Below are 22,907 nucleotides of genomic sequence, written 5' to 3'. Positions count from 1 at the left end.
TGCATTTCTACCGCGTTCCTTTTGTGCCTGCAAATGCGTCTCATTTTCCTCAACTTGCAATATCTTACTTATAAATATCAACAGTTTTTGCAACTTTGAGGTCTAAGTATCCGACATGTTTTTCTACAAAACAAAAAAAAAAAAATTCGACAGCAATGCTCAGTCGTAATGAGAAGGCAAATGACATACAAATCGAAAAGTAAATCGCAGAAAAGAAGAAATATTTTCTAACACAAAAATTATTGTCACTATTACACGCTCTTATGATATTTGTCAAACAATCTATATACCAGTATCGCTCTATCTCTTAGGTATAAACTTTGGTTCAAATAGTGGGGGCGTGTCGACATTTGCGCGTTGCTGTTATAATTTGCATGTTCGCCTTCATTTATCACGACACGCCCGCACAAAGCCACAAACAAGTGACTTGTCATTAAAAAGTTAAAACTGTAATTTGCAAAATTAGCGCCGATATGTATGCTACAAAATGCAGCACATTTTGCACATATTTTTCTTTCTACATAACCACGGGCGCACAAATACTCAATCGAGCGCGTCGAGCACGCCCACATGTTGCGAGTCCGCACAATCGTTTATGTGGCATTAAAAAAGTGAGCTCGCGTAAAATACAACGCCACTATTACATAGATATGGGCACACGCCTGCAAGTATGCTACATATGTGCTTGTGTGTCGTATCGTATATATTAACAACACTCGTGATAGAAAAGTTTGAAGTGGCTTTTAAGTCGCTCGCCTCGTGTATAGCGCACGCTTGGGCTCTCTTGCACTACACGTGGTGTTTATGTGTGTGTTTATTTGCCAAAGGAAATTATTAAATTGCTATATTTGCTAAATTGCTATGTGTGAAGTTTGCCCTGTATGCTCTTGTATGGTGTGTGTGGTCGCAGTGTTGGCTTAATATGGTTGAAATAACCTCTTAAGCGCTTATAACAAATGCTTGACTTCACGCTCGATACACAGCTTATTCGGCATCAAATTGCCATAGCTTAGAGATGTGTGACAATTTTTGACTTTGCCATTCATTTTCTTTATTAATTTGGCTAATATACTTTGGTGCGTTGGCTCCTTGAACATTTAGATGAATTTGACTCCTTAAAAGTTTGTCAAGTCCAAATAAATCTAACTCTACTTGCAAATGTCATTTGGGATTTCTATGCAAATTTGCTTTGACACGTTGTGCTTTTTTTGGTTTTTTTTTTTTTGCAGTCCATGAAATTTCAGAAGCGTACAGTGAACTTCTATGAAAGTTTCATAAAGCTTGTAAAATGCAAATGAATGAAAATTTACAGCAAAAAATGAAATGCGTAGTAGAGTAAAGGAGAAACTAATGCAAAAGAAAAGCAATGTTATGCCTACCCTATGACTGGCCTTAGGTTGTCAAAAAAGTCTTGCGGTATTTTTATTGAATTTTCTATTGTTCATAAACTTTTTTTGATGACTCATGCCCAGCTCTTGACCGATGCTACGGCTGCTATTATGCCAGTCTCTTTCGTCAATTCAGCGATTTTATCGCAATTTTCGACGACAGGCCTTCCGGAGCGTGGCGCATCTTCGACCACCTCGACACCAGAACGAAAACGTTGAAACCATCGTTGTGCGGTGGAAATGGAAACTGTATHGGGTCCATAAACTGCACAAATTTTATTGGCGGCTTGAGATGCATTTTTGCCTTTATCGTAGTAGTACTGTAAAATATGCCGTATTTTCTCTTTATTTTGCTCCTTTTTTGCGATGCTATAACTCGCGAACGACTTAGAAGAAACGACAATCAATCAAACACCTGTCAGCGCATGAAATGGGCTTTCCGAATAAAACTAGAACTACGCGCTCTCAGCTCCAACTGGCGAAAATACCGCAATACTTTTTTGACAAACTAATATTAAGATTTACATTTGAGAAAGTAACTTTTTCCTCAATTTATTAGTGTAGACTCGAGAATGCAGTTACTTGTATACATTTATTAAGATATTATTTCGATTCTTTGAAAACACTATATGAACGAGAGCTTTACTTTTATGCGGAACAAGAGCAATCGGCATCTGAGTTTGCGCGAATCCAATCTCTTGTATAAACAACGTCAGTGAAACCATTCGGAAGACTGCTACCGCAATCATTGACGCCAAACGATGAAATACCGATTAAAACGCCATTAGCAACAGCAGGACCACCAAAATCGCCACCACATATACCATTTCCAGCACTCTTATCGAGGCAACGCATTGAATCGGCAAGTGTATTCAGCCGCTTCACGCAAGTATCATGATTTAATGTGTACTCCGTGTTATATTGCAATTGGTCGGCCAATCCACCACTTGATACACCACCCCAACCGGTTATTATGGTCGGTGTGCCGTCGGGTAAATCGGTGCTTGCAAGTAATACCGGTTTAATTTTATCATTGAAGCTTAAGGGGCTACTAAGTCTCAGCAAGGCGATATCATAGTTAAAATCACTATGTAGCGGATGTATTTTCACCTCAGCCACTTGTATTACAACGCCGCCTGTATTAAATTTCACAGTGCCGGCACGAATCCAATAGTCCGAAGGGGAGTATCTATAGGGTAGATCGTCTAGACTTGAAATTGAAGAGAATTTAATACTTAGCAGAAGTTTACCCATTCGCACAGTGCGCTGATGTCAAAACATAGTTCCTAGAGATAATCGCTCCGCCACAGACTGTGATGTAACCATCGCCTCTTCGTGTCACTAAAGCTTGATACGGAAACTGCCCGTCAGCAGCATTTTGCCCACCGTAAATGCGACTTTGTGGCCGATCCAGTATTGTACTTTCATTGACGTCTATGGCACTGCATGTTGTAACCACTGCGACGGTGATGAGCAATATCGATAAACGATTGTTCGCTAGACCCATGCTAACTGTGGATAATGCTCGGAAATAATGCGAGGTTTGTGGAGCTACCGATTTGTTTTTATACTAGCTGAATTGACAGTAATTAGCTATTTCCAGGAACTGTATTTTGTTGAATTCATTAAAATATAATTATTATGCAAATCTATTATTTTTGTTCGTTTCCTTGTGTAACGACCTATGATAACGATTTTCACATTAAGTAAAGTCTATAGAACGACAAAAGTTCGTTAAATTTCACTGTTTTGTTCTTGAATTCTTCGTTCAATCGATTAACCAGTGAAAATGTCAATTGCAAGCGGTATACGAAGGCGGTGCGATAAGTTGCGCAGTGTAAAATCTGGGAGTTACGTTGGAGGAGACAGCACTTCATCGCCTAATTCCTCAAATTTGATAGTCTACGTTTCCACAATTCTGTGTCGAGTCGATCCAATAATTCGGCATAATAGAGCCTATTAGGGCTTGTTCCGACCTGTTTTAATCTTCTAATCACTGCATATACAGTTGTGTTCAAAATAATAGGAGTGCATCACTATATAAAATACAAATTTATGTTTTTCAATAAAAACAAGAATTTTACTCATTTATTTTTTGTCCACGAATTGTTCATTTCATGCAGTCTTTTTAAGCACTTTAAAGTTTTTAGTAATACACAGTAAATGAAAAAAAAGAAATAATTTACATAAAAACTTCAATAATTCGGTGTTCAAAATAATAGGAGTGCATCACAATAATAAAAGTTAGTTTAGTTAATATTTAGTGGAGTAAGCCCCATTTTTTATTACTGCAGCACATATGTGGCACATGGGATCGATCAGATCACGACACCATTTCAGGGTTATTTTCTGCCATGCCTCGTCGACTGTGCTCCATAATGCCCTTGTATTTGATGGTCTACGGTCAGCAACAGCTTTTTTAATATCTGTCCATAAGTTTTCTATGGTATTAAGGTCAGGCGACTGAGCACACCACGACATAACCTCAACTTTATTGACCCGAAGACATTCCTTTGCAGATTTAGTTGTATGTTTCGGATTGTTATCTCGCTAAAACAACCACTTTAATGGCATATTCCATTCCGCGTATGGCAGCATTACTTTTTTCAATATATCCGCATACTCGTACTGATCCATGGTTTCTGTTACCAGATGTATTGGTGCCACGCCGTTGTACGAGAAATTTTCACACTATGCACCAACATGTTTGACGGTCTCAAGAGTGTATTGTGAATCTCAGAAAAGTTGCTCATCACCTTTTCTATTTATAGGACAACAGTTGTTAACGTCTTTGAGGTAGATTCGCCAGGTGAAGTTTATATTTTCGGTGTGTACCAGTGAATCCATGTTTCGTCGACAAAACATATTTATTTTATTAAATTTATCTGTATTAAAAAGTAGAATTTAAAAAAATATTGAATTATTGCTATTAATCAGCATTGCATTCATGAATACTAAACAAATATGAACCCTAAAATGTACGTGATAAGGATGTGAAAGATAGAATTAAAGCGCACACGCTAGTGAATACGATATACCATATATCCACTTACACATACTTATGTACTACGAGTATATATTTTGCATATGCATACGCCTCTTCTTCGTCTCCATCTACTGCTTAGTATGTATGTACATATGTACCCACAAAGAAGTCTTCTTGGTGTTATTCTTAAGTGCAAACATGACTCAAGCAGAGACGAACTTGTTGGTTCTATCATCTATAGTATATAGTGTTTGTTGTTTTTGTGAAATTCAATGCCGCTGCTGGCACATTCTATATACTTGGCAGAAGTCGAAAGTCACCACAAACCATTATGGCATAAGGGCATGCTCAGCGAACCATCGAAGCATTGAAGTGTTGTGACGCTTTTGGGTTTATTCTATTTGAGTGGGCTCCTGTTTGTATATGTTTGTGTGTATGTATGTACTATGTATGTATATGTTAGAAGAAAGTAAAAGTGCTGCTTGCTTAAAATTTTCAAGGTTATAGTGCAGCAGCAAACAAGTGCTTTAGGGTGGGACTGAAGTGACTGAATCGAGAACATTCATAGAAACTGCTGGTAAAGTAATTTTCCGAAATAGAATGCGGTAGGAATGTTACAGGAGTGAGAAAATAAGGCCTTCAGATTACGTGTCCAATCCACCTGAAACCTTCAATGGTGTTTTTCTCAAAAACATTTTTCAAACTAGCATCCACGATTTCTCAAACAAGTTTCCATTAATTGCTTTAAAAGTTTAATGGTAGATTCATTACACATGTGGCTATCGCCCGAACTGGGATTTTTGAAAAATATTGAAGGGCTTTTTGTTTTTCATAAAGTCATGAAAATTTATGTTTTAATGACCAGATATACACCATACGCCAAATCTTGGAGGATACTCGTGAAAAGAGAATCGACACACACCACCTGTTCGTTGATTTTATAGTTGCTTTTGAGAGCACGAAAAGGAGCTGTTTTCATGCCGCGGTGTCTGAACTTGGTATCCCCGCAAAACGAATAAGGCTGTGTAAACTGACGTTGATCAACACCAGAAGCTCCGTCAGGATCGGGAATGACCTCTCCGAGCGATTCGATACCAAGCGAGGTTTCAGACAAGTCGACTCCCTATCGTGCGACTTCTTCAATGTACTCCTAGAGAAAATAATTCAGGCTGTAGAGCTGAATAGCGAAGGCACAATCTTCCGAAAAACCCTTAAAAAACGGCCGTCACATAGGATGACTCCCTTAAAACATTAAATATCGAGAATTTTTAGCATTTCTAAAAGTCGAATTTGTAATAACAGAAGTACTTCAAATATTATATGGTCATCTAGGATGTAAATTTCTAAACTTATGTATTAACTTCTTATTGGTAAAACAATTTTTAACTAGAAAATTAAATTCTAATTATGGAAAAAATATCTAAAATATTCAATATCTTCATTTTAAAAACAAAAATAAAGTCCGAAAAACTTGTTCAACCCTAATGTGCTATAAAAATACACTACTGCTTTTGTTTAACTTCATTAAATATGTATTTTCAAGAGTTTGGAAAAGAAATTATAGAACGAGTATATGTTTTTGTATGTGTGGCTCTAAGTCTTATAGTTTTGCTTCACAAGCTTGTCTATTCTATTTTGTTGGAATACTTATTCATTCATCTTAGTGATTGGTGAAAAGTTGCTGCACCAATTTAGATGCCTTAATATTTTATTTAGCACTTGCTGTATTTTATAAATTTGTAAGGATATCCTTTCAGAATCATTTAAAAATATAGCTATGTCGGCCTTAGAGTTTTAACTGCCTCTCAGGTGCGTAATATTTTGTATTACTGCTTCGGAGAAATATAAAAATACGGTCGTAAAAGTTACTGCTTTCTGAAGTTTAACTAAATGTTGGCTTTTGAGTATAAAGAGTATTAAAAAAAGAGAATATTTCGAATAACTGGCAGACTCCAAAGACGTTGAGTTTACTCCTGTAGTTGAATAGCTTTATATGATAATTAGTAAGCTTTTGACGTTTTGATTTTGCAAAAAAATTTATGTAAAGTACCTTCAGTTCATCAATCTTGGTCAGTTATGAATAACACAAGTACAACTTTGGAACAAAAATATATGTCTTTCCACAAAATTTTTTTTTAATTCTTATAATTAGAGTTTATCTGTTTTTTGTCTCTTGTTTTCGTAAAAATTTAGGCAACAGTACTTAAAATTCCAGCTTTTATCATACATAATACTTTACACTCAGTAAAAAAGATGAAACTTCACTTTAGGGGTTACTTGGGGTTTGTCATATAAAAAGCTAAACATTATATTAAATTTTTTTATTGCTGCAAACATACACTATTAACAAACAAATTCTGAAATTTTTGGAAAAAAAAATTTATCTCGTCCATTGCGACGCTATTTCCGGTGACTCGTTGAAAAAAAGATGCGCCTGCGTTGGCATGATAACTCTTTACAAGATCATCTAAAGTAAGAAAATAACTTTGACGAAGGGAAAAAACCTGAAAATTGGATTTTTGGCAGATATTTTTCCAAAAAAAAAAAAAAAAAAAAAAATTGAAAAATTCAGTGAAAATTATGCGAAATTTTTTTGTTTACAAATAGTTTTAATCGAAAAAAAAGCCTTCGACCAAGTTATTAAGAATTGTATATCAAAGATCTGTGTAAAATTTCATGAAATCGGTTGAGTAGTTCTCGAGAAATCTTGCCAACCGACTTTAAAAACACAGTCTCGAGAAAAAGTCGTTCAAAGACGGCACACTTAGCCTAGCGCACAAGTTCACAAGGCTGTATCTCCGAAACTAATACTCGGATCAACTTAAAAATTTAGGATAATATTCTAGAGTTGTAAAATTTAATAAGACAGTAAAAATTCTATTTTTTGAAATTTTTAAACCCACTTAATCCCTTACTGGTTTTAAATGTTTCTTACAATAAAGATCCCAAAAGAGATGTTTAAAAACGCAGTTGAGAACCATATACTTATTAAACGCAGCATTATTGGTGACAAGACATTTGTTTATAAATATGACGCCGAAACCGAAAAAACCAAAATTGAAAATGTCGCCAGTCCATCAGTCCCTCAAATTTTATCAGATGTTTGATCGAAGTCACAGATATACCAAAAGACAGGCCGACAGACCATGAGACGGTAAACAGTTGTGTATGAACTGGAGAACTAATCCGCTTTGTACTTTCTAGAGGGTGGCTAACTGGAAAGTCTTTTCGCCTATTATAAAAAAATATCGCAAAAATACGATGCTAAATCTTTTTACTCTTAAATTCTGATGAAAAACCATACTTCATGACAATATTTTTAAGATTACTGTAGCAGATAGGAAAATTATTATTCCCGAGATGAAATTTGGTCACACCTTTAAATGAGTGTTAAGTTTCTCTTTCAAATTTGCTTAAACACGACAGAAATCGGTATGATAATCTTTTACTACCTCTGGAACTAAAAAAATGCTTTCCTCTATTTTGAACGTACTCAAAAGAGACTACCTGTTTTTTTACTGAAAAAAAAAAAAAATTTCTGGCCATGATAGGGGTCTGCAGGAAATGTCGCTAAAGACTGCCTATTCGGTCGTTACAGAAAGCAAGTTGTTGATCACCGAGATGTTGAGTTTAACCCACATAAATATTTATTCTGTACAGCAAACAACGCAAAATCCCACTTTCTTACTGTGTCTTTTGTGCATTGTCCCAAAAGAGTTGTTTAGAAGTTTTGTTGACGTCGACAAAAGGTGCTCCCAGTGATACACACCAAATCCAAGAAAAAAATTGTACAAACTCGCTGAACACAGAAGGACTTCTTAGCAGAGGCTAAAGTAGCTCTTAAAGTTGTGGCCACTTACTCCGAATTGCGTTAGTAAATTTTAATAATTTCTACTCCTTGTTGGATCATATATTTTTATTTTTTTTATTTTATTTTTTTTTTATTTTATTTTTTTTTTTTATTATATTTTTTTTTATTTTATAAAAGTTTACATAACAATGAAATTATTACATAAACTAAAGATAACGCAGCGCTAGCGTCGGAGGCTTTCGGCTGTGGATCATATATATTTCCATGATGCAATGGCAAACCTTACCGAAGATAAATGTTAAAAGAGTGGGGAAAAATATGGCGTCCTTTATTTTTGTCTACTTTTATAGTGCCCTATTGAAAAACCTCTTTATTACAAGTGTATGGAAAATTTAACGCTTAAGCTATTAAGGCATAATTGTATTGGCTCTGAACATAATTTTGAAAGCGATAGTAAAGATTCGTTCTAAAGTCTTTGGAAATATTTCTTTTCCTGTCAGTCCGGGTCAAATTTGATCATATATTCATAGCTTGGCATTACTTTTGAAATATTAGGTTGTCAAAAAGGTCTTGCGGTATTTTCGCTAGTTGGCGCTGAGAGCGCGTAGTTCTAGTTTTATTCGTCGCATCGGGTCATGCTGTACCTTTTTGGAAAGCCCATTTCATGCGCTAACACGTGTTTGATTGATTGTCGTTTCTTTTAAGTCCGTGAGTTATAGCGTCGCAAACATGGTGCAAAATAAAGAGAAAATACGGCATATTTTACAGTACTACTACGATAACGGCAAAAATACATGTCAAGCCGCCAATAAAATTTCTGCAGTCTATGGACCCAATACAGTTTCCGTTTCCACCGCGCAACGATGGTTTCGACGTTTTCGTTCTTGTGTAGAGGTGGTCGAAGATGCGCCACGCTCCGGAAGGCCTGTCGTCGAAAATTGCGATAAAATCGCTGAATTGGCCGAAAGAGACCGGCATAGTAGCAGCCGTAGCATCGTTCAAGAGCTGGGCATAAGTCATCAAAAAAAAGTTTATGAACAATTGAAAATTGAAAAAAATTCAATAAAAATACCGCAAGACTTTTTTGACAAACTATTAATTTTCTTTTAGTTCTGGATTAAAAGTTCAATACTTTTTTTCTTGGAGAAATGTGTTTTGTTGTAAATAGAATTAAGAAAGCAAATATTATATATGAAGTCTGTAAAAAAACTTTAATTTATAGAAAAATAATTTTCCGTATACTCTTTTCGAAATTTTTTGAAATTATTTTTACAACTCTCAAACAACTTGGTCTCTAATCCTTGGTACGAAAAATGCCAACAGGAAAATAAATTCTATATTATTTTTATTATGTAAATTTCTAGGAGGATTTTTTCGGCTTAGCTTAAAAAAAAATATTTGTATTTTAAACTCGTATGTATGTACCTAAATCTATCACATACGCAAAGCACATAGCCACAAGGCCACTTTAAACAACCTGCCAATACTCGTATTCTACAAAAATACTTTGATATACTATATGCATGTGTGCATGTGAGCCCTAAATTCTAATTCTCTTCATATATTGCTCGTAAAAAAGATTTCCAAGGAATTGTGGCTCCTCTAGTACACTGGTACTTTCACTCGAAGCAATTTCATCGCATTTGGAACGGACACTTAGCGATTTGCTCATAGCACACACAAGTATATACATACGCATATATGCAACTACAGATGAACCGTTGTGCGGTGCACTTAACATTTAACAAGTTTGCGCCAAATCGACTTTGAACAGCTACTTGTGTTATCAGCTGCATCCGGTCCGGTTCGGTCCATGCGCTGCTGGCCAAAATGAATTTTGTGGCTTCTGCGTTTGCACTCTGTTGGTGTAACTGTTGTAGTTGTTGTAATATTTGTTGCTAAGAAGGAAACACTTTTGGTCAACTTCGACTTGCACTTTGTGCACACGCACATCCATGCATGCATATGTAGAGAGGTGCCATCTGTGTCAATGTGTCGCTGGCGCTTTGCTGGCGTCATTGCTCAGCAATTTATTTTATTTTATTTGACTTTATTTTTGTGTTATTGTATTCAGCTTGCATGACACTGCAAGACGAGATGTGTTGACGATATTGCCAGCTGCTAGTATGCAGCACGTGTTGTGCATATGCGTGTGTGTAGGTGTTTGCTCAGATCCTTATTGCTACGGAAATCCAATTTAAACTCTACGAGTTAATATGGATTCGCTATAAAGCGATATAGAAGCCAATGCAGTTGCATTTTCGCTCGTTATACTAACACATCTTAACATGTATATACATATGTATGTATATATATACATCGGTGTATTTGGTGGGTTTATAACACTTTCATGATTTTATTCTGCATTTGGTCATAAACTTAAACGCCAGCTCAGCAGCTTGCGCAGCCGTTGCGGTCATTCAAAACCCCAATTTACTATCGCACACACACACACACGCATGCCATTTATGAGCTGTGCCACCACCCAAGTGCACCATCTGTGCGCGTCTACTCCTATTTATATGCTTCTCACTGCTATCAGCTAGGCACTGGCATAAAAACTTCCTTCTGCTTTCAATCAAAATAATGCAGAACTTTCGTTCGAACACACCTGTTCGCTCGTCCAGGTTGCGCAGTTCCCGTGATTGTTTTACGGTATCACAGATTTCCGAGTACAATCAGCAGCTATTATCTGCTATTCAACGTGCGCATTTTATTTGCTTTCAAACATTTTTCGAAGAATTTGCAACAATTTGATTTTATTATGCCAATTAAGTCTTGAACTAAAGCGAGATGAAGTAAATGGAAATGCCATTTTACCTCTGTCGCCCACGGTTGCATCTAAAGTCGATACTGTGACTATTCATTTCTTGGTATTGAAATCGGCTTGATAAAGAAGACAGTTTTTACTCAAATTGTGCTTTTAAATTGAACATCTGTTCAATAAATTTAAAAAAATATTATTTCTGGTTTAAGGGGTTACATGGGTTCATCGGGAAAAAAAAACAAAATTTTTTCAACAATTATTTCGTAATAGGTTTTTAGTTAAAACCTTATCTTACAACTCGACCGAAGAAAATAAAACTGAAAATGGATTTTTGGCACACATTTTTACATTTTCACTGAAACTTTCGCGAAAATTTCAAATAGTTGTAGTCGAAGTGAAAAACATTCTTCGTCCAAATCAGACACCAGTCGCTTCGGAAATTAATCAATTTGATTACGCAACGAATTGCAGATAGAAATTCGGTTCAGCTGTTTATTCTTTCTTTAAGTCCTGCTCCGCCTTCACATTGAGCTTCATTTTGTATCCACTATTATTTAAATGGTTGCACTTGATTTTTTGCGATATCGGAACTCGTCAATTTCTTTTCTTTCTATCGATATTTTCGAGAATTGGCCTTCCAGCGTTTTGGTTCTTTGACATCAAAATAAACGGTATGCGAGCAGTAATCTTCGCATTAACTGAAATAAAAAATAGTCATAACCCTGAATACTTAAGATACGATGAAAAAAGTTCGGTGAAATCCTTTCCTGTTTCAAGAAATTGCAGCTGCTACCAAAAAGTGTTTTGTCAGTTCCTTTATAGAATGAGCTCTGTAGTCGCACTCAGACTGCATACACTTTACTCGTTTATACTTCTAGTACTTCTTTCTTTACTGTTTAAGCTTGTTTTTTTCTCACAAACTCATGTCGTTATAATCGCAAAGAGTTGTGTGAAGTTTGCCTCAACTTTTGAGATATTAACCTGAAATTTTGCTTACATACTTTTCTCGCCAAGAAGCTGCTCATTTGTCGGAACTGTCGATATCGAATCACTATAAAATATAGCTGTCATATAAACTGATCGTTGAAAATCAAGTCTTGGTATGGAAAACTTTTTCTTTGACAAGATATATTCACGAAATTCCTTGTTGTTATTGTTGTAAGGGTACAACCGGTCCCCGTTAGGACGGAAGGTTCAGATAAGTTCAGATGTCAAATGTGTAGGTTTAGCTGGACATGCAAAGAGGTGGTTAGAGTCATGCGGGGACTCGTTGCATGTTTTTCACGAGATGTCTCGTAGATTCCTATGACAGCCGGTATTACACGTTCCCGGAATTGACACGGATATTATGCGGCCAAGGGCTGTTTTTTTTCAAGATCTAATCCCATGTGGATTGGTAAGTTTTAGATTTGAAATTATGGTATGGAAAGCTTCCTAAGAGCCATACATTTGCAGTTTCTTTCTTGTTTATCTTATGCCTAGACTGAAATAGAAACTTCCATATTGTTGTTACTATCAACAGTTCGTTTTATCTGCGCTGTCAAGTTACTCATTGATCAAACTAAACTTATAGTCCACTTTGTCAGTGAGTGATTTTTTTGCAGAAAATAATTATCTCTTCGCAGGAAGAACGTGATTCTTAATACCGAAAATTTTAGAAAAAAACAAAAAATATTGCAACACAAAAATCAATTATTGAATGCACAACAAATTGTAATTGGCAAGAGATAATCAATAAAATGTGATAATGGTAATGATGAGTTTAAAGAATGACTTACAAATACAAAGTTATCAAAGTGTATATAATTTCTTAATTTAATAGAGTGACCGTACTGAACTGGCACAAATTGGCTTGTCACATGCCATCGATAATGTTTCATTAATTAATTATAATTTTTGCTCAGTCTGTATCAAACTTAAAATATAGTAAATTAACTATCTTGAAAAAAACTCGTACGTTTTTCCAGCCATTAACTTTTCAATTACGTATTTATCAGAATTCCGTTATTGTACACTGATAATTTATCCCACAGCGTAGTAATTTTTGTGGTTTTCCATTTATTTCACTCGTTTACTTTCCACCTCACTTTAGTGTCCATGTAATTTTGTTGATGACCGTTCTGTGAAATTGAGAGCCATTGAAAACTTTTTATTTGCAAATAAATTGTGGAGTTTTTGCGAGTCTATGCTCGATTTACATTTTTGCTGCATATTGACATACAATTATATACATAAGTCGATATATATATGTACATAAAAATATCCATTTATCATCAACGTGTTTTTGTTTCTTTCATTTCAGTTCTTGTGCTGTAAAAATATCAAACTTTTTCTCGATGTTTGCCGCAACCATTTTGGACTGCGCGATTCGGATCTCTTCGAGCCCACAATGCTGTACGATTTAACGAATTTCCATCGTGTGCTGATAACGCTTTCCAAATTATCGCAATGCCGTAAAGTACAACAACTGCATCCGGATTTAATGTGAGTATCATAAATTTAGTAAGAACTCATGCATGAAATTAAATTGCTTTTGATATACATGGGGACCAAAACGTACACGGCAAATGTACCTAAATACCCCGGGATGAAATGAAATTAAAAAAAAAAAATGTATTTTGCTAAGTTGGTAGGACTATACTTGAATACCAGTTTGCTTCCAGTAGCTGCTTAAGTCGGTACACCTCAGGAGTGTGTTGCGATTTTACAATGAATAAAAATGTTGAACAAAGAATTTGTCTCAAATTACATATTTCTAACCAAATTTCGTGTGCAAAATCGTTGCGAATGTTGGAAAAGGCTTCTGTGATTCAGTTTTATCAAAAAAAACAAGTCTACGAGATCAAAGAGATTCAAAGACAGTCGAGAGACCGTTGAAGATAAGCCTCGTTCTGGAAGACCTTCGACCTCCTCAACTGATGAAAATATTAAAAAAGTGGTGGATATAGTGTTTGAAAAACGTGAGGCAAGTGTTAGAAAAATGGCTCGAGGCTCGACTTATTACGCGAGTCCGTTCGAAAGGTTTTGGTGGATATTTTGGGTAAAGCTGGTTGCTTTGAAGGCATCAATATAAATGTTGATGAATAATTAAATATTTTGCGTTCTATTTACAATTTCCGGGTACTTTTATGTGACAATGTAAACTCTCCTTGTTAAGCAGCTGGAGTCGTCAGCTAGTTCGAGACTATGACAGTTTTTCCCGTCGGTGACATTCGAATACACATACGTATATTAGTAAGCAAAGTTTTTATAGGCCATAACCCTGATATCTCCTTATAAGGGAACAAAGCGCTGAGATTGTAACGGGAGATCTAGTAAACGAGCTTTTTCGATGGGATCCGACCACAGCCAAATGGGATTAGTTGATCTAAACAAAGTTAGATGGCTGAAATAACAGCCTTTGGACAGATAAAGTCCGGACCCATTCCGAATAAAGGTCGTAAAGGGACTAATTGCATGCAGAACATAGGTTCGTAGCTCCTCTTTCAATGGCGTCAGTGTTTTTTAGGTCAGTTGCGTCTGTAGTCTGGTCGATAAGGTCTTCAAGCATCCCAGAAGCGGAAGAAAATTAGCTTCACTGTAGCTTCTCCGCCTGAATTATACTGTATTCAGGCGAGCGTAGCTATTGATAATCAAAAAATTTATTATTAAGTCGATTCCACTTAGAAGACCAGAAAAGCGGTATCATTTGCGAAGAGCTCCCCCCTATGGGAAAGCACCAGCTCAAATCTAGGTGGTCGACACGGCAAATGAGGTCGAATCAGACTGCGACTGTTGCACCATCCATCGAATTCCTCTGGTTTAGCGCGGTGTACCTTTGTTTAGTATCTAAATGAAGAAATTGCTTTCACAAAACAATTTTTATAAGGATTAAAAAAGTTGCCAACACATCTCGTCTATCGAGTTAAAAGGATGTTCCTTCGAAGTCCACCATCGTTCCGTTTACGAGACGCAGGTCTCTGCTCTTGAATGCAGAGAGATAGAGATGATGATGTTTCACGCTGGATTCCACTCTGCGGAGGAAGCAGCATGTTGACCTAACCATGCTTCTAAAGCACTTATGGTGTTCAATCGGCTAGTTGGTAAATTTTGGGGCTGCAAACGAATGATTGTCGGGTGGTTGTACACCATGTCCCTAATATCTGATAAATCTCTAACGCAACTATCACAATGAGTCAAGTGGCAAAGGGATCTCTGCATACGAGATATAATCCGTATTGGTGCAGGAGTGTATACAACGGCTGAAAAGTCTACAAGAACGTAACCATGTGCATCTTATCTGGGTCATGCCCCATGCCAAGTTTCTTAAAAGATTTAAATATGTAATTAAACTCCCAAGGGACAAACTCAGACTACTTGTCGCTTTCTACACTGGCCATTGTAAGCTCAAGAAGCACTTACATGACAAGGGCCCAGTTACTTATGCAAATTGCCGGTTATGCGACATGGTGCTAGAAACTCCAGAACACCTGAAAATTAACTGCACAGCAGTCTGTAAACGCAGGATAAATGCTCTTGAATCCATGTTTCTAAATAGGGATCACATCATCTCAATAACACCTGGTAGTATATTGGAATTTATCAATATGCTGGGGCTTAGTGAGTTGTTGGAACTTAGGAGAGCGCACAATGGTCTATTAGGTCGGGGTACAATCCTCATTTATGTATCTAATCTAATCTAATGTAATATTCGGAAATAAAATTTTTTTCCAAAATTTTCGTAATGTTAGTGCGCTTCCTTAATAATTAAATCCATAATAATATAAGTTAAAACAAAAATATATTTTAAATAATTCTATTTATTTTATTTTTCCAGTGGTTTCAACATACAGCTTTCACCTAGCGAACGCTCCCACTCCGATGAGGCCATTTACAAGGATCTCCATTCAACGTAAGTAAATGAAGTCCAGAATAAATATTATTTTCCCACCTTTTAGTACATTGCATTAACATAAATATACCATAATGACACTGAAATCCTCTAACAACAGTGGGCAGAACTGTAATGCTGCGCGCTGACGCATTCAACACCGCTTTTTAATTATCCATTGTTTGTTGGTGTATTAATGCCGAGTGCAGCGGAGCAATGCGTCAGATGCCTATAAATAATTTTAGTACCAAAAACAAAGTATAACAGTTATACGAGTACGTAAATATATTTTCTCTTTCACTGAAAATAAACCCTGGGCTCACCACTAATACCTACAGACCTGAAATATCAATATGTATGTTTGCTCAACTTACTTAGTACAGCATAACTTTGTATAATATTTCTATCTACTATCTACTCTATTTTCTGCCTTTTCTATCACACCCACACTTTTCCCATCAAACAACTCGGTGCTGTGTGAAACGCATCAATCAATCAACAATTTAAATAATCGATCAACTAAATAATCAAACGTCATACAAATGCACAACTGTCATACGCACGTGTGTCCAAAAATATATATGTATATATAAGTAGCGACGAATCGCGAAAGAATGGAACAATTGACGGTCAAGCTGAGAATGGTGATGTCGTCTCGATTAGTGGCTCGCTCTCGGTTGAGGATGAGAATAGCGACATCACAATTGAGAATGGCAACGAAGATACCGAGGAATATGAAGACGAATTCACTACTAATCTACTGGAATCCATTGATGATGAACAAAAATCCACATACAGTGGCAGTTCATGTAGTACAGCTGTGACAGCTCGTATTTATTCGTCGTCGGCGCATACGCGCAGCGCTACCGTTGGCAATTTGAGTGGCATTAATAGTGTTCGCACTTCCGTTGGTGGACGGAGTAGCATCGGCAGCACCACCTCTGTCACCGACAGTTTGGGTGCCACGAGTGCGTCATCGAATTCGAGTGACAACCAAAGCTTACAGCGTTTAGCTGCAACAGCATGGAATTATCATGCGGCTGCCCGGGAAGTGGGTGGCCACGAGTATCTCAATGATATTTACTTTGAAGAGGATGAAAAAGTTTACGAGGACTTATGCTACGTCACGTTCTCATCGAAGGCAACTGAGGTGCGCACAGCAACCCATATACTACATACTACCTACCTATTGTTTTTGTTTCCGCTCCAACAAAATATTATTATCATCGTACATGTAGACATTGTGAAACACTGCATGCAAGAGTGCATGCGTACGTCTATTTGCTTACAAACCTTACACATACATATGTATTTCTTTATATAGGGTTCTCTGTGTGGTGTGGTAAATAAAAACAATTTCTAAGGAATTCTATGGTTTCATGTTTGTGGAAATTCGAAATTGTCAACCCGTCCACAGCTCACGATTATATTTGACTTCTGTAGCGCTTTATGCTTCTTCAGAAATCAAAAAAATTCATGTAGCTTGAAAACTTATTCCAATATCACAATATATTTGAGAATTTTTTAATTTCGTAAACCAATACCTGAGAAATTTTCTAACCTAAAAAATTGGGTCTCAATATTTTCATTGACTCACAGTAAAGCTTTACTAGCTTTTTAGTATCCTCCGCAACTCTCTTAATCTCGGGTCGTACCAATTCTCACTACTTAATTATGTTCCTATTCTAAAAGTTTCGGTACAAATATTTTCATTGGTTCGCAGGAAAACTTTACCAGCTCCGCAGGTCCTACGTAATCTCAGGTCCTACCAATTTTCTTTCGTTTATGGAACTTTTCAGACAACCCTATTTGAACTCTCACAGATTTGTATGTATTTCGTATGCAAAATATTCACACCAGATTTTGCATAAATATGTAAAGTTGTACCCGTGCACGTGCGAACATACAGTGTCTCGTTTAATTCAATGGCTTTTGTAGTTAGATTGTTTTCAACACATACATACATACATGCCTATTCCCGCTGTTGTTATGGCGGTGCAACAATTTCATTGTTGCATGAATGCTTTTTATCTGCTTGAGAACCACGTTCAAGCCACGTCCCTTATCGTACGGATTTCGTTTTACATACATACATACATACATAAGTTGGCAGTTGTGTTGTTGGTTGTTCGCGTACTTCTAAATGCTCCGCCATTGAGAATGCAAATGAAGCGCATTTCACTTTTTTCTGTTTTTACAAAATATTTATGAATTAAGTGCCCACTCTCTGGCTGGCAGAGCTTTTTGAAGTATTCTAACTGCGTTTTTTATGCTTTGTTTAGTGTTTAGCTTGTGTAGTATAAATGCACATGTATGTATATAGCTAATGATTTATGTATGTATGTAAGTGTCTTATAATTGCATGATACCTAATTTGAATTTCAGTGGATTAAATTTGGTTTTGTTATTACGTTGTTTTTGCAATTCCCACATTATCTACCAGCGGCTTTTGCAGCTCAGCGCCTATTAGACAATTTTGAAGAGTTACACTACTCTCTTTGATAAAGCCTGCAGTGATAATGATTATACGAGTATTAATGCAATCTTTTAGGTGATTTAAACGCTCTCTTGTTCTCCCAATGCAAATAATTATTGCTTTTCACTTGACAAACACAAAAAAGTCTTCAACAAATCTTCGTAAATTTCCACAAAATTTAATATAATTTTTATTTGGTGAATTTCGGCTTTGTATATAGTATGTAGTATGTACGTGTACACTCAAACATTACAAAATATTTTTTTCTTTTATTAATATTCACCCAGTCATAATTCTCAAAGCGTCATAAATTTAGCTAAACACTCTTTTTTCACCTAAATTTCACTTTTATAATTTTTATATAATTATTTTTTTTTTTTTTTTTTTTTTTTGATTATATCATTAGCGTTCTGCCCGACCATCATTACCAAATGCTTCACTGGCTCCACCTCCTACCGCCGTGTTAAATGGCATACGTTCTGTATCGCTTGATGACCCATTTTCCTCATCGGCACTATCACTTTCATTTTCACTCTTGAAAAGATTATTTGCCAGTGTAATGCCTTGTGTGGCGGCGCCAATTAAAGGACTCACATTGATATTTGGATACTCAGCTTTGACTATTTGCCCGAATACGTTGAGGAGGGCATCGAAACGTCGCTCAAGTCGCCGATTGTAGCGACGTTTGTGTCGGTAATAACGTTCCCTTTCGCTAAGCGGTCGTTCTTTTGGACGCCTTGGGCAATTATTCATTCGACCAGCAGCAGATGTGCTCGGCATTTGTGCATTCTCTTCTATGTAAACTGGTGGTCGCCCTGGGTCGATAGTCTTTTCCGCTTCGCTAAATTGTTCCATTTTCATTTCGATAATTTGTTCACCTGCTACATGCAGTCTTACTTGTTCCATACCTTCGGTAACACCATTACATGTTATTGGTTGTTCAACCAACATGGATTCCTGTGTATCATTGCTCTCGTCAGCAAAGTAGTTCAAAGGTAGTCCATTTTTCTTGGTATAAAAATCATGATCTGTATTTGGTTGTGCTTCTCTTATGTCATTTGGTTCGTCTGCCGTATTGAAGTCATAATTCGTATCGCTACTGAACGCGTCATGATGATCGGCGGAAGAAATAGAGCTACCATCATCTTCATCATCTGCCGTAGGTGGTACTGGTAGACGTATAGTTATTGGGAGCGCATATGAATGCAAATTGGTGGTTTTGTACGACATAAAACGGTGTATTGGCTCAAAGAATTCCCATTCCTGCGTAATTTTTTGTATCTCTTCAAGATCATGTGCGCCATTTGGTATCACATCCAGACGGTTCAACTGTTTATAAATGGGTGGAATGTTAAAAAAAAAAAAAAGTGCACCACAAAATGTTTCCGGGGTACCATACCTTATATTGTTTGTATTTGTTGACCATATTCGACCACTGTTTGCGTACGAAGTACACATTGTAGTCGTCTAACTTGGCCAAACTCAAGATTTTTCTACAAAAATTAATATTATAGTAAATTACATGTATTAATTTCGCTAAAAATGTAACTTACTTCCAAGGTGCTACACTGGTCGTAGCTTTGTTCGTGAATAGTCCATCGTGGTTGATGCGTGCTTCAACAAGTTGTCGTTTTTGATCAATTGACCCTGCAAATATAGTTTTACGAATGGAAAAATTTCACAATTTTCTTTGTACAAACAACTGAAATCCAGACATGGTTGCACACTTTTTCAGCTTACATTTTTTCGCGACCTTTCGTTTCGCATACGAGTGTAATTCCATTGTCAATTAACGCGGCATGATTTGCTCTTTTGCCTGCAATATTTTTACACTTTGCTTAGACTGTTTTTGTTTATTTTATTGCATTAATTTTATTTTTATACGACTTTCCTAAAATCCTAATGTACTCGACTACCAATTGTAGAATTGTCTGTCAGAACCCCATGTGAAGATAATCCGCATGCATTTTTTGACATTCCGCCTTACATGTCATTCGCTCTCTGATGTCACAGAGACCGTATAAAATATAACAAGAACGTACGTTATTATAAGTAGGTACAGTTCAGCGCTCGGTTTTTGTCTGTACTAGATTGGAGAGTTGTATTCCTAGTATAGAAAAAATCAGAGAACGCATATCATAGACAGAGCACGTTTATCGTTTTCTGCTATTTAATTCACCTTATCTGTTAAAAATGTAATGTTCAAAATATACAGTGGCTTGGCAACTGTTGCACATTTTTAATAGCAATCAAACGGCAAAAATTTCCGCTTTTAAGCGCGTCCATAAGAATTTTGTCCTCTTAAAGCATAAATATTTTTTGTTATTTAAATAAACTAAAATTATTAATAAAAATTTGTGCAAAGTTACGAAAAAGTGTTTAGTGCAGTATTGTTATGGCGTAAAGCTATAGGAGCGTATCGAGTACTGGTTGGCTGTGGATTATTTGCGCACGTCGTCTGGATGGCTTGATGTTGGCCGCTGTGATTGTGAAAGTTAAGGAGTATTGAGGTTAGGTTTCGTTCACTTATTTTTGTTATAATCTGTTATATCTTAGTCAGTTTTGTGTATGAAGCGAATCACTTGAATAACTCTTATTGCCGTTCCAAAGACAGGCGGCCTATGTAACCGGAACTGGCTCGGCTAATTGCGGTAAAGGACTCTTACTTGCTATTTCCCTATCCAGACAGTGTTAAATCGCTGTAACTACAGCCCCTGGTCGAATAATATTCGGCAAAGGACTGCCAACTTGGCTATATTTCCCAACATCAATAATAACTCATTTTGCATGCTTGTTTAAACAATTTATGTAGTATAATGTTTATTGCCACTTTTGCTTTAATTAAAAAAATCCAATTAATTCAAATATGTTCGTAAATATTAAGTTTTATTATGTTAATAATAGTAAATACAAAAGTAGAATTAAAATATTTAAGCGCATAATATTTTCTAACCCCATATTGTTTAAAAATTTAAACGAAGGGATTTATTTGTTATATTTTCTATAAAAAATGTATTTATATTATTTTATTACAATTCGACAAAGATAATTTCTAATTTATTTTTTATTTTTATTTCATTTTAACGCTTGGTTTTCAAAAATCTAAATTGGATTACCTTACGTTTTAATTGGTTTGGCGCTGAATTGTAATGATTACATGAAACAACAGTACCACCGACAACAATGCATGTCACAACGATCATATAAACACCAAAGAAGAGGAAGTATATCAAGATTTGTGTGCTTTACAAAGAACCAGTAGAAGTCAGGTATTAATTTGATGTTTATTATTATTTATTTTTATAAATCAAATTAAATTTATATATTAGTTTTATAGTATATTTATTTTTGGAGTTGGTTTTGTGAAGTTTTGAACTTTAAATATTTGAATAGTAAAACTAATATATTATAGGTTTAATATATACATATAATACAAAACCAAAATCACAAAAAAAAAAAATACATATATATATTTTATGACTTTGGTATAAGTTATTATATAAAAGGCATACATATTTTGTTAATACGCATGTTTTATGTCTATTGCCTGCGATTTTAAATATTATAATGCTTATACATGTTTATTTTTGCTTCTATGTATATGTTTTTAATAAAAAATAATAATTTCCTACTCCTGAATCCAACTCAGATCACCTCAGCCACCAGTTTCGAGCAACGTGATTATGTTATACGCGAACTGATCGACACAGAGTCGAATTATCTTGATGTCCTGAATGCCTTGAAGACAAAATTCATGACGCCACTCGAACGCTACCTGAATCCGGAAGAAATTAAGCAAATATTTCCACGCATACGAGTAAGTTGGTATCATATATTTTGCAAAAATGTTTTATTATAACAATTTAAAAAAAAAATTCTGCTGCAGGAACTCGCTGATATCCACACAAGGTTTCTGGAAAAACTGCGTGAATCTCTCTCGCCCAATGCCAAAGTGAAAATGAGTCAAGTATTTTTGGAGTTCCGTGAGCCATTCCTGCTCTATGGCGAATACTGTTCCTGTCTGTTGGGTGCCATCGATGTGCTGGCCGATGTCTGCAAGAAGAATCAGATTATTGAGCAACTTGTGCAGGTCAGTTTTTAAATTGCGTTTGGTTTAGACTCTTATCGGAGGTAATAAATATTATTTATATAATTTCATTTTTAGCAATGTGAGCGTGAATACAATGTGGGCAAATTGCAACTGCGTGATATTTTATCGGTACCAATGCAGCGAATTCTCAAATACCATTTACTATTAGATAAACTAGTCAAAGAAACCTCACCGGTAAGTTTTTTGCTATTTCAAAGGTCGAAAAATTAAAAAAAAAAATGCTGATTTATTTACATTACTAAGAAATATAAATTACAACTATTAAGTATTTGAATATTATTATCTATTAGCGTGAATACCCTTAATTATAGGTGCACGAGGATTACCGCGCATTGGAGCGTGCCAAAGAGGCAATGATCGACGTATCTCAATATATCAACGAAGTAAAGCGTGATTCCGATCACTTAGTGATCATACAGAAAGTCAAAGTAAGAATATTAATTTTTGAGTACCCAATTTTTTTATATATACCTATACATATATTTTTTTATACAATTT

At 35.9% G+C, this 22,907-nt stretch overlaps 3 protein-coding genes across 3 annotated transcripts in view; 1 reads left to right on the top strand and 2 right to left on the bottom strand.

Moving 5' to 3' along the window:
- LOC108977966 (protein vav) overlaps positions 1–22,907 on the top strand; it is a 61,167-nt gene that overhangs the window by 33,466 nt on the left and 4,794 nt on the right. The window contains exons 2-8 of the mRNA XM_018947974.1: positions 13,255–13,436; positions 15,769–15,843; positions 21,468–21,567; positions 21,948–22,115; positions 22,185–22,388; positions 22,464–22,583; positions 22,721–22,837. Of these exons, the coding sequence (XP_018803519.1) occupies positions 13,255–13,436; positions 15,769–15,843; positions 21,468–21,567; positions 21,948–22,115; positions 22,185–22,388; positions 22,464–22,583; positions 22,721–22,837 (966 nt within the window). The remainder of the gene's footprint in view (positions 1–13,254; positions 13,437–15,768; positions 15,844–21,467; positions 21,568–21,947; positions 22,116–22,184; positions 22,389–22,463; positions 22,584–22,720; positions 22,838–22,907) is intronic.
- Positions 1,962–2,911, bottom strand: LOC108977969 (chymotrypsin-2-like). The gene is made up of 2 exons (XM_018947976.1): positions 2,639–2,911; positions 1,962–2,577 (listed from the first exon to the last, which is right to left on the bottom strand). The coding sequence occupies exons 1-2, from the start codon at positions 2,893–2,895 to the stop codon at positions 2,037–2,039; spliced, it is 798 nt and encodes a 265-aa protein (XP_018803521.1). The 5' UTR covers positions 2,896–2,911; the 3' UTR covers positions 1,962–2,036.
- LOC108977967 lies at positions 18,675–20,244 on the bottom strand. Its single transcript, XM_018947975.1, has 4 exons — positions 20,039–20,244; positions 19,852–19,945; positions 19,698–19,791; positions 18,675–19,627 (listed from the first exon to the last, which is right to left on the bottom strand). The coding sequence occupies exons 1-4, from the start codon at positions 20,079–20,081 to the stop codon at positions 18,701–18,703; spliced, it is 1,158 nt and encodes a 385-aa protein (XP_018803520.1). The 5' UTR covers positions 20,082–20,244; the 3' UTR covers positions 18,675–18,700.

This window comes from Bactrocera latifrons, unplaced genomic scaffold (assembly GCF_001853355.1).
Source record: "Bactrocera latifrons isolate USDA-ARS-PBARC rearing strain unplaced genomic scaffold, ASM185335v1 scaffold_98, whole genome shotgun sequence".
Lineage (NCBI taxonomy): Eukaryota > Metazoa > Arthropoda > Insecta > Diptera > Tephritidae > Bactrocera > Bactrocera latifrons.
This window is presented reverse-complemented; position numbering and strand designations above follow the sequence as displayed.